Source organism: Bos javanicus, chromosome 6, assembly GCF_032452875.1.
Source record: "Bos javanicus breed banteng chromosome 6, ARS-OSU_banteng_1.0, whole genome shotgun sequence".
Taxonomy (NCBI): Eukaryota; Metazoa; Chordata; class Mammalia; order Artiodactyla; family Bovidae; genus Bos; species Bos javanicus.
The window spans coordinates 90,219,705-90,235,744 of record NC_083873.1 but is presented as its reverse complement, the minus strand read 5'-3'; the positions used below and the strand labels follow the sequence as shown (position 1 = coordinate 90,235,744).

Genomic DNA, 16,040 nt, shown 5'->3' with positions numbered 1-16,040 from the left:
TCACTTAGCCTCATTGTGCTTCCTGCACTGGAGTAAATAAAATAAGGATAATTAACCACACTTCAGATGAAAGGTGCTCTAAATAAATGGCATTATATTAAAAAAAAAAAGAAACAAAGGAGTGGTGTTAAGTGTTACTTGTGCTCGTTCTTTTAACTTAAACTATAAAACCAGTCAATCCTAAAGGAAATCAACCTTGAATATTCATTGGAAGGACTGATGCTGAAGCTGAAGCGCCAATACTTTGGCCACCTGATGCAAAGAGCTGATGTAATGGAAAAGACTCTGGTGCTGGGAAAGAATGAGGGCAGGAAGAGAAGGGGGCAACAGAAGATGAGATGGTTGAATGGCATTATCGACTCAGTGGACATGAGTCTGAACAAACTCTGGGAAATAGTGAAGACAGGGAAGCCTGGTGTGCTGCAGTCCATGGAGTCACAAAGAGTCAGACACGACTTGGTGACTGAATAACTACAAAGCTATAAAATCTCAGAGGACAGGTCTTCTACTTATTAGTGCTTCTTTGCATCAAGCATAGGGTCCTGGTGGATGCAAGATAAATATTCTTTGATTTAATAGGTCATAAGGGATAAACCCCCTTGGGTCTAGGAAATGTATACTCACCATCCTCAGGGATTTTCCTCTCACCTGCCACACCTCTCCTCCAGTCATTCAATCATTCCTTCATTCATTCACTCTGGGGACCATATTCCCTAAAACTATAACTTTCTGGGGCATGACCCAGCTCTGTTACTGATTTTTTTGTCTCTTAGGCTTGTTGGATGCAATCTCAAAAACGACAGAATGATCTCTGTTCGTTTCCAAGGCAAACCATTCAATATCACAGTAATCCAAGTCTATGCACCAACCAGTAATGCTGAAGAAGCTGAAGTTGAAAGGTTCTATGAAGACCTACAAGACCTTTTAGAACTAACACCCAAAAAACATGTCCTTTTCATTATAGGGGACTGGAATGCAAAAGTAGGAAGTCAAGAAACCCCTGGAGTAACAGGCAAATTTGGCCTTGGAATACGGAATGAAGCAGGGCAAAGACTAATAGAGTTTTGCCAAGAAAATGCACTGGTCATAACAAACACCCTCTTCCAACAACACAAGAGAAGACTCTACACATGGACATCACCAGATGGTCAACACCGAAATCAGATTGATTATATTCTTTGCAGCCAAAGATGGAGAAGCTCTATACAGTCAGCAAAAACAAGACCAGGAGCTGACTGTGGCTCAGACCATGAGCTCCTTATTGCCAAATTCAGACTTAAATTGAAGAAAGTAGGGAAAACCACTAGACCATTCAGATATGATCTAAATCAAATCCCTTATGATTATACAGTGGAAGTGAGAAATAGATTTAAGAGATTAGATCTGATAGATAGAGTGCCTGATGAACTATGGACGGAGGTTCATGACATTGTACAGGAGACGGGGATCAAGACCATCCCCATGGAAAAGAAATGCAAGAATGCAAAATGGCTGTCTGGGGAGGCTTTACAAATAGCTGTGAAAAGAAGAGAAGTGAAAAGCAAAGGAGAAAAGGAAAGATATAAACATCTGGATGCAGAGTTCCAAAGAAGAGCAAGAAGAGATAAAAAAGCCTTCTTCAGTGATCAATGCAAAGAAATAGAGGAAAACAACAGAATGGGAAAGACTAGAGATCTCTTCAAGAAAATCAGAGATACCAAAGGAACATTTCATGCAAAGATGGGCTCGATAAAGGACAGAAATGGTATGGACCTAACAGAAGCAGAAGATATTAGGAAGAGATGGCAAGAATACACAGAAGAACTGTAAAAAAAGATCTTCACGACCCAGATAATCACGATGGTGTGATCACTGACCTAGAGCCAGACATCCTGGAATGTGTAGTCAAGTGGGCCTTGGAAAGCATCACTACGAACAAAGCTAGTGGAGGTGATAGAATTTAAGTTGAGCTATTCCAAATCCTGAAAGATGATGCTGTGAAAGTGCTGCACAATATGCCAGCAAATTTGGAAAACTCAGCAGTGGCCACAGGACTGGAAAAGGTCAGTTTTCATTCCAATCCCAAAGAAAGGCAATGCCAAAGAATGCTCAAACTACCGCACAATTGCACTCATCTCACATGCTAGTAAAGTAATGCTCAAAATTCTCCAAGCCAGGCTTCAACAATATGTGAACCGTGAACTTCCTGATGTTCAAGCTGGTTTTAGAAAAGGCAGAGGAACCAGAGATCAAATTGCCAACATCCACTGGATCATAGAAAAAGCAAGAGAGTTCCAGAAAAACATCTATTTCTGCTTTATTGACTATGGCAAAGCCTTTGACTGTGTGGATCACAATAAACTGTGGAAAATTCTGAAAGAGATGGGAATACCAGACCACCTGACCTGCCTCTTGAGAAACCTCTATGCAGGTCAGGAAGCAACAGTTAGAACTGGACATGGAACAACAGACTGGTTCCAAATAGGAAAAGGAGTACATCAAGGCTGTATACTGTCACCCTGCTTATTTAACTTATATGCAGAGTACATCATGAGAAACGCTGGGCTGGAAGAAACACAAGCTGGAATCAAGATTGCTGGGAGAAATATCAATAACCTCAGATATGCAGATGACACCACCCTTATGGCAGAAAGTGAAGAGGAACTAAAAAGCCTCTTGATGAAGGTGAAAGAGGAGAGTGAAAAAGTTGGCTTAAAGCTCAACATTCAGAAAACGAAGATTATGGCATCTGGTCCCATCACTTCATGGGAAATAGATGGGGAAACAGTGGAAACAGTGTCAGACTTTATTTTTGGGGCTCCAAAATCACTGCAGATGGTGACCACAGCCATGAAATTAAAAGACGCTTACTCCTTGGAAGGAAAGTTATGACCAACCTAGATAGCATATTCAAAAGCAGAGACATTACTTTGCCAACAAAGGTTTGTCTAGTCAAGGCTATGGTTTTTCCTGTGGTCATGTATGGATGTAAGAGTTGGACTGTGAAGAAGGCTGAGTGCTGAAGAATTGATGCTTTTGAACTGTGGTGTTGGGGAAGACTCTTGAGAGTCCCTTGGACTGCAAGGAGATCCAACCAGTCCATTCTGAAGGAGATCAGCCCTGGGATTTCTTTGGAAGGAATGATGCTAAAGCTGAGACTCCAGTACTTTGGCCACCTCATGCGAAGAGTTGACTCATTGGAAAAGACTCTGATGCTGGGAGGGATTGGGGGCAAGAGAAGGGGACAACAGAGGATGAGATGGCTGGATGGCATCACTGACTCGATGGACATGAGTCTGAGTGAACTCCGGGAGTTGGTGATGGACAGGAAGATCTGTCGTGCTGTGATTCATGGGGTCGCAAAGAGTTGGACACGACTGAGCGACTGATCTGATCTGATCTGATCTGAGCCTTGTTGTCTGTGAGTTGAGGAAATCAAGACACATGACCTAAAATACAAGCCAGAACAGTGGAACAGGTCTGTCTTAGATAATCTTCCCTATAAAAAAGACAGACTTGAATAAAGTAGTAGGTTGTGTCAGATTAGGGAAATTCTTGCATGCCAGGCTCAGAGTAGGTGCTCAGAATATTGGTCCGTTACATCCATGGTACCCTGAATAGGGCAGAACAGGAGAGAGTGGAGAGTGGAGAATGGGAGACTAGTTAGAAAACTGAAGATGCAATGCCATGCTGGAGGTGATGAGGTCTGAATTAAGAGAAGAGACAGGACCACAGGTTGCAAGCCTGTCCTTGGATGGCACCTTTGTTAGGGACTGAGTCAACACCCATTCTGATCCAGATACCAAGTCCAGGCTCGAAATGTTCATGGCAGTGAAGAGCATGGAAAGCATGAGACAGAAAGTGGGGATGTGGCAGAGAGCAAGACAGAAATGTGCATGCATGCTAAGTCACTTCAGTTCGGCTCTTGGAGACCCCATGGACTATAGCCTGCCAGGCTCCTCTGTCCATGGGATTCTCCAGGCAAGAATACTGGAGTGGTTGCCATTTCCTTCTCCAGGGGATCTTCCTGACCCAGGGATTGAACCCACATCTCTTATGTCTCCTGCATTGGCAGATGAATTCTTGAAAGGACACATCTAAATGCAATGTGCCAAGTGCTAGCTGCAGTACAAATAGGATGATAATGGGGACAGAGGAAGCAATTTTTGAACTGTGAGTTCCTCCTTTCGCCTTTCCAGATCCACTCTCCACCTTTCTCCACTTTGCTCTCTGACCCGCCCTCCAGGAGGCTGAACTATATGGACCACAGTAGGCTTCTCATCCTTGGCATCTGGCTGTATATCAGAGGGCAAGGGGAGAGAGAAGGCAGAGCATTGATCCCCTTCACTTCCAGAAGTTAACCTTGAGTTAGCCTTGTCCCTCGCCCGAGTCAGTGCCCCTCCTGAGGTGGTCTATTCTACAGGATTCGCCTTCTGGGTTCTGGTTTACCCTTCTCTCCTCCAAGGCCTGACTTATGACAGCTCTGCAAATACGATCCCCTTTCTTATGCCCCAGCTGTAACTCTGTAATTCATTCCTTTATCCCAGTTTGATTATATTAATATCTCTAACTCTTGGTGGGACTCTCACTGGTATATGCTGGACCTTTGAAATAAGAATTTGCAAGTCTTCTGGACTTTTTCCCTTAGTAAACTATGAGCTCTTCTATGAGAAGTTATGTCTTGTCAATCTTAGTTCTGTTTCTCCACAGCTTCACTGTTTACCAAGATTTCCATTCACAGTGGTTGTTCATTGTTTGTTAGAAGATGTTAATTTCTCTTCAGTCACAACCGTTTCTTTGACCCTAGCTGGTCCTGTTTGGCTCAGTCAATCACAAATATTCCCCTCTGAGTCTATGTCCCTGGCAGGATGACCAAGGCAAGGAGCTAAAGCTTCATTTTCTCTTTCACCTTCTGGCTGTTCTTAATTCACTGTTTCTTAATCAAGAAGCTAAGTGTTCCCACTAAGGCCTTTTCCTGCCCAATACCCCAAAGGGTACAGATTTCACTTCAATGTCAGATGCATGTGACCTCAGAAAAGACCCTAAATCTCTGTCATAATTTCCAAGATTGCAAAATCAAGATAAAACTAATACCAACTTTATGAGTGGCTGGAAGAATAAAAACAAATGTGATGTTTCATAGAATTTACTGTCTTTCTCATGAAATATATCAGTGACTTGAAATAACAGGCATTCTCTCCACCCCCGCTCTTCTTTCTTTGACTGTTTTCATGAGGTAAATACGGCATTAAAACATTGAGCACAATCATAATAACAACTGACATTTCCTGAGTACTTTTCTCCCTGCCAGGAACTATTCTAAGCACTTATATATGTCATTTCATTTAATCTCCATAAGAACCATGTATGATAGAGTCTTCTTTATCCCAATTTTACAGATGAGGAAAAACAAGGCACAAAGAGATGAAGTGACTTGCTCAAGGTCAGGAGCTGGAATTGAAACCTAGGAAACTCCATCCAAAGTCAGTAAGCTGTTAACCCTTAGCTTACCCAGTCTCATTCCTTTAAATTCCCTGTGACATATGTGAAGACAAATCATATAGACTGGCCAGAGTTAATGAACTATCATGGGGAAATTATTAAGGAACGAGAGTAAAGTTTGCACTTGTGAAAATTCTTGTGAATTATACTTCAGCTCAGGTGTTGCACTCCAAAATTCAAATTCAATCCATTGTGTCTGGTTAACTGAACAGCATTCTTAGCATCTCAGTGTTGTCAAAGACACGTGTTCTAGCCAGAGACTCACCTGAACTTAGCGCATGCTCCACTTCTTGCATGATCACCCCAGGGGAGGTGGTGGTGGTCTCCATGTCTATCAGTATACAGGTCACTTTGGGGGGCACAGTTGCTTGAGGCGTGGCCTCCGTGGGCACTGACTCAGACGAGGCATGTGAAGTAGGTGTGAGAGTAGAGCTGTGCTCCTCCGTGTGGGACTCCGGTGTGGTTGGGGCTCCTGTGGGCTCGGTGCTGGTCTCAGCAGAGCTGTGGCTGGTGCTGATGGAGGCAGATGGAACCTCAGGTGGTGAGGTTGACTGGGGTGAGGGCGATGAGGCTGGTGCTTGAGGGGAGGTGAGTGTGGGAGACTCAGCAGGGGGCTGTGATCCTGTAGTGGGCACGCCAGCCTCTGGAGTGTCTGAGCTGCGTTCCTCAGGCGTGGGTGTTAAGTGGACCCCACCACTTGTTGGTGAAGGGTCTGTGCCCTCCCAGTTGGAGGCAGGGCTGGTGGACTGCTCTTCTCTGGGCTCTGTGGAGATGTTCTTTGTGGGTAGAGATGTGGGGACAGGTGTTGGATCTAGGAGGACTGAGCTGTTGGGTGGGCCACTGGTAGGGGAGGCAGGAGGACTTTGCGGAGAGCTGGTCCAGATGGCTGTCGGTGTGGTGGTCTCTGCCAGAAGAGAATCAGTAGAGGGGATGGATGCAGACACGCTCTGTAGCCTCAGCCCTGTAGAAGAGCCAGGACAATAGTAGTTAATGTGTGAAAAAGTGCACGGCAAGGCTGTGTTACAGTATTTTCACAGGTCTTTCTCATTTTACACTGTGCCTCTGTAATTGTGAAGGTGACTTTAAAAATATTTTCATCCCACTAATTGCTCTCTCCTCCCTTGTGACTATCAGTAGGAACCAGCCTGAAAGCTCAGCAGGAGCAATTAGTGGGTCATTATGCACAAGTTCAGCCAATACATGGCCTGAACTAGCCTTGTCTGTGCTTGCTTGAAGCCATGCCCTTAAATACTGAGACGCTCTGCCGAAGTGACTTTATGAGAATCTGTCTGGACTGTTAAAGGGGTTGTTCCACAAGGCCTGCGGGGATGCCCAGCCTATGTGATGGGTTTGGGGAAGGGCAAAGCTGGTGGAGCTCACTGATTGGCTCTTCCTTGCCACGGGTGCTCACTGATTGGTTGCTCCCTGCTTCAGGGTTCTGAGCTCTGCAACCTGGCACAGGGATGCAAGGATTATGGGCTTGCCCTCTTGGGCGAATAAAGGTGTGAGCACATTTCCTGTGAAAGAGGAAAGGGGGAGAGCCCCGATTAAAAGCTGAGAAGAGGAAGGAATCTGAAGTCTGGAAATATTTTCTGAGACTAGGACCTGGTTCTCCCAAATTTGAGCCTGGGGTCTTGATTTTCATGTTGTTTTGCCATTTTTTTTCATATTTTGTAAAATTTTGGAATTAGTTTCCTTTCTTCTGTCTTCCCTACCTCCATTTATCCCGTTCAGTTTCATTCATTTATTCAAGTATTTAATAAATGGTTTCTATGTACTTGCACTATGCTAGACACTGAGTTTATGGTTTCACTTTTTATGTAGCACATCTCTCAATTGCCCCTCCACACCCCTTACCATTTCCCAACAAGCTTTTCCCCTGGTCATTTCCATCTCAGTGGATGGCAAGGCCTTTCGATCAGTTACTCAGTTAAAAATCCAAATATCATCCTTAATGCCTCTCTTTCCCTCACTGCCCCTCCTCCACCCAACCACCAGCAAATCATGATGACTGTACCTAGAAAATAGATCTGAATCCAGTCACTCCCTGCCACCTCCCTTATCATCTCAACATCACCTGAGCCACCAGTCACTTGTCTACATAACTGCCACCATCTCTTAATTGGTCTGCTAGCTTCCAGATTTCCTCCTTTCAGTCTACTTTTCACATAGCAGCCAGTGTAATATTTTAAAGTGATAAATCAAACTGATTTAAGCTGATCAAAACCCTTCCAAGGTTATGCTTAGAAGAAAATCCAAAACTATTCCCTTTCTTCATTCCATGTTCTCATCATTCTGGTTAATCTCTATTCAAATGTTAACCTCCTCCTTAGACGAATCTTCCCAGACAGTCCTAGCCAAAGTCATTCCTATTTCAGCCCCTTGCTTATGTTTTTCAAGGTTTAAAAAATTTTTTTTAGTGTTAAAATATACATTTAATGTTTTAACCATTTTTGAAGCGTATAGTTCATTGGCCCCAAGTACATTTTCATTATTGTTCAACAATCACCATCATCCATCTCCAGAACGTTTTCATCTTCCCAAACTGTACCCATGAAAAAATAACTCTCTATTTTCCCCTTTCCCCAGTCCCTGGAAACCACTATTTTACTTTATGTCTCTTGAATTTGACTGCTTTAGGTACCTCATATAAATAGAATCATACAATACTTGTCCTTTTGTTTCTGGCTTATTTCACTTACTAGCAAAATATCATCAAAGTTCATCCATGTTATAGTGCATGCCAGAATTTCCTTCCTTCTGAAGGCTAAATAATATCCCATTGCAGACACCACCTTTTGTTTATTCATTCATCCAGCAATGGCCACTTGGGCTGCTTCCACCTTTTGGTTATTGTGAGTAGTGTACACTCATAGGTGTACAAATATCTGTTTGGGACTATGCTTTCAATTGTTTGGGGTCTATGCCACCTCATGTGAAGAGTTGACTCATTGGAAAAGACTCTGATGCTGGGAGGGATTGGGGGCAAGAGGAGAAGGGGACGACAGAGGATGAGATGGTTGGATGACATCACTGACTTGATGGACATGAGTCTGAGTGAACTCCCGGAGTTGGTGATGGACAGGGAGGCCTGGCGTGCTGCAATTCATGGGGTCGCAAAGAGTCAGACACGACTGAGCGACTGATCTGATCTGATCTGAAAGAATTCACCTGTCAAGCAGGAGACACAGGTTCGATCCCTGGGTTGGGAAGATCCTCTGGAGAAGGAAAGGGCAACTCACTCCAATATTCTTGCCTGGCAAATCCTATGGACAGAGGAGTCTGGTGTGTTACAGTCCTTGGGGTTGCAAGAGTTAGACATGACTTAGTGGCTAAATCCCCACACATAGTAATTCTATGTTTAATGTTTTGAGGAACCACCACATCTTTTGCTCTTTTTTGTTTTTCATAAAGTTAATAAAATAAAATCGTTTCTTCCTGAAACTACATATTATTTATCTGCCTATTATATCTCTCTTCCACCAGAAGGTAAGCTCCATGATGGTGCGGGGACCTGGTCTTACTCACTGTTGTTTCTTCTAGGCCTAGAAGAGTGCCTAGGTCATTGTAACCGCTCAATAAGTACTTGTGGGAAGGAGAAAGGAAAGAAATAAGGGAGGGAGGGAAAAAAGGAGGGAGGTAAAGAAGGAGAGTGTAAAAATGAACTAACTTAAGAACTTCATTTAAAAAAATACCCAACATTTCTGTACTCTTTTCTATGCATCACTGGGTATGGCCACATCCACCATGGCTGCCTGGGTCTAGCTGCCTACCTGCTGTTATTTGAAGGTAGGGACCTTGCTGAAAATGTCAGCCTCTGTCCTCTGCCACGTATACATGGATGCCTGGTGTCTTGTTAGTGCGTGCATGCTCAGTCTCTCAGTTGTGTCTGACCCTTCGTGACTCCATGGGCTATAGCCTGCCAGGCTCTTCCAGGCAAGAATACTGGAGTGGGTTACCATGACCCCTCCAGGGGATCTTCCTCACCCGGGGATTGAACCCTCATCTCTTACATCTCCTGCATTGGCAGGCGGGTTCTTCACCACCACACCACCTGGGAAGCCTAATGTCTTGTTAGGTCTGCAATTATTTAATTCTCTAAACTCTGAGGTGACGTCCTTGGGGGTAGCATTAGGTAACAGTCAAACATGATCAAGATGCATAAGGAAAAAAACATGGGCTAGATTTTAGCACAGAGGGAGGGAGAAAAGAGGGATGCAGAGGGATGTAGGCCTTCAGCTGTGTGACGGGCTCAGTAGCTGATGGAAAGTTGTGCTGCAGAATCTAACCCGAAAACACAGTTTTCTCAATATTTAAGTTGAATTGAACACTTTGATTGTTGTCAAAATAATTGGTTTTATTTTATTTAAAAGGAGTTGGTGAAGACCATAAACTATAGGAGAGTTACTCTTTTAGTAAACAGGTATACAGACCTCCCAAATTAGTCCACGTTACAGTGGCGGACTTTGGCAGCTGTGAAGTCTCAACAATTTCAGGATGAATGCAGGTCATGAGGTCTTTGAAACAGGGACCAAACAATACTTGGAACAAATATTATGAAAACATTGAATCTTCCTATGTGACCTTAGAACCTACTGGCTCTGCATCCTCGTAGCTCTGGTGACTCATTAAAGATTCTGAAGCCAAAAAAAATGGACAACATTTAACTACTATTTAGTATCATATAATAGATATGTAGATGGAGGTAGACAGAGACTTTGTCTGGCAGCTAAGTCAGTCTTAGAAATCTGCGATGAATGAGCAATGTCATCTATTATATACAAAGGAGCACAACTTCGTTCAATCATTCAAGCTTTTATTGAGTAGTTTCTAAGTCCCTGACCTTGTCTTCAGAGAATTCACTATTTAGCAGGACAGAAAGGACACCCGACTCTGTGTAATATGATATGATCAGCACATTATGGAAGTAAAAGCAAGTTGCAATGGGAGACCAAAGGAAAGATGAATAGATGAAAGATGAATACCATTCCATGGTATGGGGACCGTGGAATGCGAAAATGTACAAAGTCATTTTCAAATGACATTTAGAAAAGTCACAGAAGAGATGACCTTTGAGTTGGTTTGGAAAGGATGAGAACACACAAGATGCCAGTAAAGTATATGATGTTCAGGCTGACAGCTGCACTGTCATTTTCAGGGGAGCTAAGAGCTGTACTATGGCCTTCATCATAGTGCTGAAAAGGACATGTTCCAAGTGTGGTGGCTGGAGACACCCATTTTCTTGTTTAACCCTGACTAATATACTTTCATAACTCCTGCCCTTTCTGCTTCCAAAGAGGAATGTGGTGGATGTTAATTTCCCATGACTACCTACTTAGCACTTAAAGTATTTTATGGTCTAGTTCAGATGATTCTTACCCCTAACAAACAACAATGCGTAGAAGTTGCGGGCCAACACTGGTCATCTTCACGTGAACAAGGCATTAAAGCCTCTGATTTGCCTAATTTGATGGTACATTCCATATGACTCTGAGTACATGAGGCTGGGTCTTCTTTCAGGTTGAAGATATCCAAAGCTCAGGTGCCATGACTACCCTAGAGAATGCTTGCTGTCCTAGTTGGCTCAGGCTGCCAGAACAAAAATATCATGGACTAAGCGGCTTTAACAATAGCAATTAACTTCTCACAGTTGGGAGGCTGAGAAGTCCGATTAGGTTGTAGACCAGTTCAGGTTCTAGCAAGAGCGCTGCATCGGAGCTTGTAAGTGGCAACCTTCTAGCTGTGTCTTCACATGGCCCTTCCTCAGTATCTGCTGGGAGGTGTGGAGAAAGCTCTCTGGTGTCTTTTCTTATAAGGACACTAATGCCATGATGAGAGCTCTATCTTCGTCTAATCCTAATTACTTCCCCAAAGCTCCATCTTCAAATGCTATCACATTGGCTTCAACACTGAGAATCACAGAGACAGTCTAAGAAAACAACATTTCTGCTTTCTCATATGTAGGACTTTTGTTTTCACAGGAAGATCAAATTGATTAAGTCAGACAGCCAAGGATGTATCCCAGGATTTCAAAACTATTTTTAGTGCTGAAGAAAAGGTCTAGGTGACACATGATTATGACCCCTCATCGGATAAATGAGGGAACAGACAGGGGAGAGGAAGTGATGTAATTGACCTTACTCATCTAAGAGGAGATGTTGAGCAGTGCTGCCTGAAGAAAATCATGTAGAGACAGGCTCAGAATTAGAATTCCCCACCACCACTCTGTGCCTAGTCTCGGAAAGACCTCAAAAAGGCCTATAGAATACACTCTAGCAACTATCATTACAGAGTAAGCAAGGAGGAGCCCATGTTAAAATAAGCCAATAAGTTAAAATAATGTGCCAACAAGGGCATATTAGCACAGGGATCTATACCCAATATTTTGTAATAATCTATATCAGAAAAGAATCTGAAAAGGAATAGACACATGGATAACTGAATCACTTAACTGTGTATTTGAAACTACTATGATGTTATAAATCAACCATACTTCAGAAGAAGTCATTAAAATGGAATAAAAGCAAAAAAAAAAAAAAAGACAAAGAAGGAAAGAAAGTGAAGTCACTCAGTCGTGTCCGACTCTTTGCGATCCCGTGGACTGTAGCCTACCAGGTTCCTCCGTCCATGGGATTCTCCAGGCAAGAGTACTGGAGTGGGTTGCCATTTCCTTCTCCAGAAAAAACAAACATCCCCCCAAAATAATGCAGTGCCCCATAAATTTTCCCACCCAAAGTAGCGCCACTTTCCTCTGAAGAAAAGAATTAGTTCCAATATTTTCTTGAGAAAATGGCAGAGTAAACAGAATGAAGACACTGGCTCTATTATTCTCTAAATTAGAGGTGACTTTGCCACACACCATGTCCCTGCCCAGGCAGGGACAGGCTCACGTGTCTGAAATGAAGTGACTCAAGGAAGGAAATCTCTTATACTTGGCTCAAGTGAGAGATCCAGGGGTCCGATGGCTACAAGTATGACTTAATCTGAAATTCTTCCTTGTAAATGTACAAACGGAAGTCCTTCCTGAAGTTTGGTTGGGTTGAAAGTTTTTTGTGGCAAGAACAGCCAATAGTGCTATTCTCTCAATTTGTCCCACTCTCTTCTTCCCCTTCTGTGTCCACAGATCGGTTCTCTGTGTCTGAGTCTCTATTCTTGTCCTGCAAAGAGGTTCATCAATATCATTTTTCTAGACTCCATACATATGTGTTAATATATATTTGTTGTTCTCTTTCTGACTTACTTCACTCTGTAAGACAGACCACTGTAGAGCACCGGGAGCTCCGTTCGGTGCTCTGTAATGGCCTGGAGGGGTGCGATAGGGGATGGGGTGGGAGGGAGGCTCAAAAGGAGGGGATTTATGAATACATATAGCTGATTCAGTTTCTTGTACAACAGAAACTAATACATTGTAAAGCAATTATACTCCAATTAAAAAAATAAATTTTAAAATTTTAAAAAGCAAAAAAAAAAAAAAAAGATTAGCTGGCAGATTGTTGCTCAGAAGAAAAGCAGACTCTTGTTGGATAGATTATGTTTCCATTGTATATTGTCCTTTAATGTGTGAAAACAAAAAAACCATGTCTGACTTGAGCTGGGATTTCCGGCGTTGCTAGGAGGAGAGATTGGCAGCTGATGGCTGGGAGATGTAGGCAAGTCTCCCGGTGCTGAAGGGAATTACAAGATGCTCTAGGGTAGAGTCTGCATTCCGCTTATGTGTTCTTGCCTCCTGTCCGCCTGGGTGTCAAGAACATAGGGCGGCAACATTGGCAGCCAGTGGGCAAGGAGTGCCCTGAACTGTCACCTCTTCCTGGGTCTTATGAGCAGCAAACTGGGCCAGTGCCAAAGTCTCAGGTGGCCTGATTGCCTGTGCTGCTCACCTGTTCTCTACTCCCCCACCCCCCATAACGTGTCCTCTCCTGCCCTTGGCTTGTTAAGTACCTGAGAAAACATGTGACAAAGCTTTGGCAAATTCGGTGAAATTTGATCAAAACACAGTCAAGCCCTCTCCTGTGCTGCCAAGTCAGCCTGAGGGGTGCCTTTGCCCGCGGTCTCGGGGGATTGTGCCAGGCCTGCCTGGCAGAGGTCCCAGCCCTGCTGAAGTTCTGCTTGCTAAGGAACTGCTAACAGTCAAGGCCAACTGGACCATATCACTCCCCTTGCAGGGCTGAGGGGAGGAAAGGAAGCCTGCATAGAAGATAAAACTCCAAGACCCCACTGAGATCTAGAAGGCTCTTTGGGATCCAAGCACAGTCTGCCTCTTCAGCCTTGCTCCCCACCAGGCCCGAAAACACATCAGACTTTTCACTGTACTCTATTCCTTCTGCCTAAACAGCTCTCCCTCTCATGCCTGCCTGAGAATCTCCTGTTCATCCTGCCAGTGCTAGCTTAAGAGCCCTTGCTGATTCTCCTGCTAAATCCAACCCCCATACCCCCATCTCCAGCCTCAAGCCCTCACGTGCTCAGAGCATCTTGTATTTTAACGTCACAACACTGAAATTGTCACGTAACTACATACTTGCTTACGAGAAGCTTTGTTTAATGTGTGACTCCCCTTTAGAATCTAAGATTCACTTGGAACAGGGGCTGTAGTGGATTTGCTCCTCACATATCCTTATTATCTGATCCATAATAGGAGTTCAACTATAAACATATAAATGAATGCTAGAATGAGCTGAGGACACTAGAAGGGTACTGTGCTGACCATTTCACATGCATCATCCCATTCAATCGTAATATCCATTGTTATCTTTTTTTCACAGATGACAAAACAGAAGATCAGAAAAGTTATGTATCCGCCCTAAGGTCATGCAGCTAGAACATGCACGGCTGGAGCTTGAACCTGAAACTGTCTGGCTCCAGGCTGATCTTATAACCATCTCACTGTACTGTACTGGGAAATGCAAGGATGTCTTTGAAGCCTGGGCCCCCTGTTTGTAAAGGCAAACAAACACCAGTTTTCCTTTATCTCCCCTAATACATTCTCTAGGGTGGGTCACTAGAGAGGGCTTTAAAAAAATTACATGACCACGTGACCCTTTTTCTTCCCCTTTTATCCTGCTGTAGGCTCTCTAATGGCCTCAGGATAAACTGTGAAGTCCTTGGCACACAGTACATAACACCTCTGATGATCTCCCAACCCCACTCTTGGTGAGCCTTGTGATTCTAGTAATCTGAATCAGTGTACATTTCTGAAACACTGGCTGTCTTCCTCCTCCCAGCCTTTGAGTCTGTACTTCTTCCCACCCTGGCTTCCCTCACCCTACCCCAGTCCTGAGAACTCTGGAGCTTTACCTCCTCTGTGAAGATTCCCCAACCTGAATGAGCCCTTCTCTGTGTGGCTAATTGTAGCACACATTATACTGAGTCGTTTCTCCTGATGCTTGTCTCCCATCAGACTGGGAACCCTAATAACAGGGACCACAGCATGCTGTTCATGTTCCTGGCAGAGAAAGCGCTTTATAAATATTCAGTAAAACCCTGGATTTTCTACCTTTTGAAAAATGAAAATGTTCTCTGGCTTATCTGTTGGGCCTTGATAGCAGAAATGCATCTTCCTTTCGATTTGTCTTTAAGCTCCATAAAAACTACCAACTCTGAGGAAATTTTGGATGGCTCTCTAAACAGACTTTTTGCTTGCTTGTTTTCACTTTGGAAATAACAGGGATGTCTTCTTTTTGTGCATGATATAGACCAGAGTTACCAGCTTTTGAAATGCTGGCCTGTCAATCAACTGGCCCAAACACAGGTGGGCCTCACCATCCTGGCACTGAATGGACTACACTTTAGCAAGTGTTGGAGTGGAAGGAATGATGCTAAAGCTTAAACTCCAGTACTTTGGCCACCTCATGCAAAGAGTTGACTCATTGGAAAAGACTCTGGTGCTAGGAGGGACTGGGGGCAGGAGGAAAAGGGGACGACAGAGGATGAGATGGCTGGATGGTATCACCGACTCGATGATCGTAAGTTTGAGTGAACTCCGGGAGTTGGTGATGGATAGGGAGGCCTGGCATGCTGTGATTCATGGGGTCGCAAAGAGTCGGACACGACTGAGTGACTGAACTGAACTGAAGAGTGAGGAAGAGTACAAAAGAATCTTAAAACAATATGTATACTTTAACATATAAGCTAGGCCCTAATGTTGCTTAGGTTGAGCAAAGCTATTGTTTGGATTCCTCACAGCGACAAAAATTCCCCATGGTGTGTTTGGTTGGGCTGCTAAGGGTACCCAACACTCCAGAAGGTTCATCTAACATCTGCAAAACCATTACTAATCAGTCTGGTCCAACCATATGGTATCTGAGAGCTCTCATATGTCTAGACAAAATGTATATGCCCCAAAGCCATCAAACTGTGTTTAAGAAGATGCTTGTTTGAAGGAGAAGAGCCACATCCTCCTGAGAGTTTCATTGGTGGAAATGAGATCCTGTTCTGGTCCCAAAAGAGGAAGAGACCTTCTGTTTTCCAGCCACTGAATCGGAACCTGCAGACATGGAGTATGACTCAGCTTCTCTATCTGGACTCATGTTATCACCAAGCTCCCCGTGGGGGCTGTGCATGCT

General features: G+C 43.8%; 1 protein-coding gene across 1 annotated transcript in view; it reads right to left on the bottom strand.

The window, feature by feature from the left end:
* PARM1 (prostate androgen-regulated mucin-like protein 1) overlaps positions 1–16,040 on the bottom strand; it is a 129,324-nt gene that overhangs the window by 42,550 nt on the left and 70,734 nt on the right. The window contains exon 2 of the mRNA XM_061420483.1: positions 5,747–6,442. Coding sequence (XP_061276467.1) covers positions 5,747–6,442 — 696 coding nt within the window. The remainder of the gene's footprint in view (positions 1–5,746; positions 6,443–16,040) is intronic.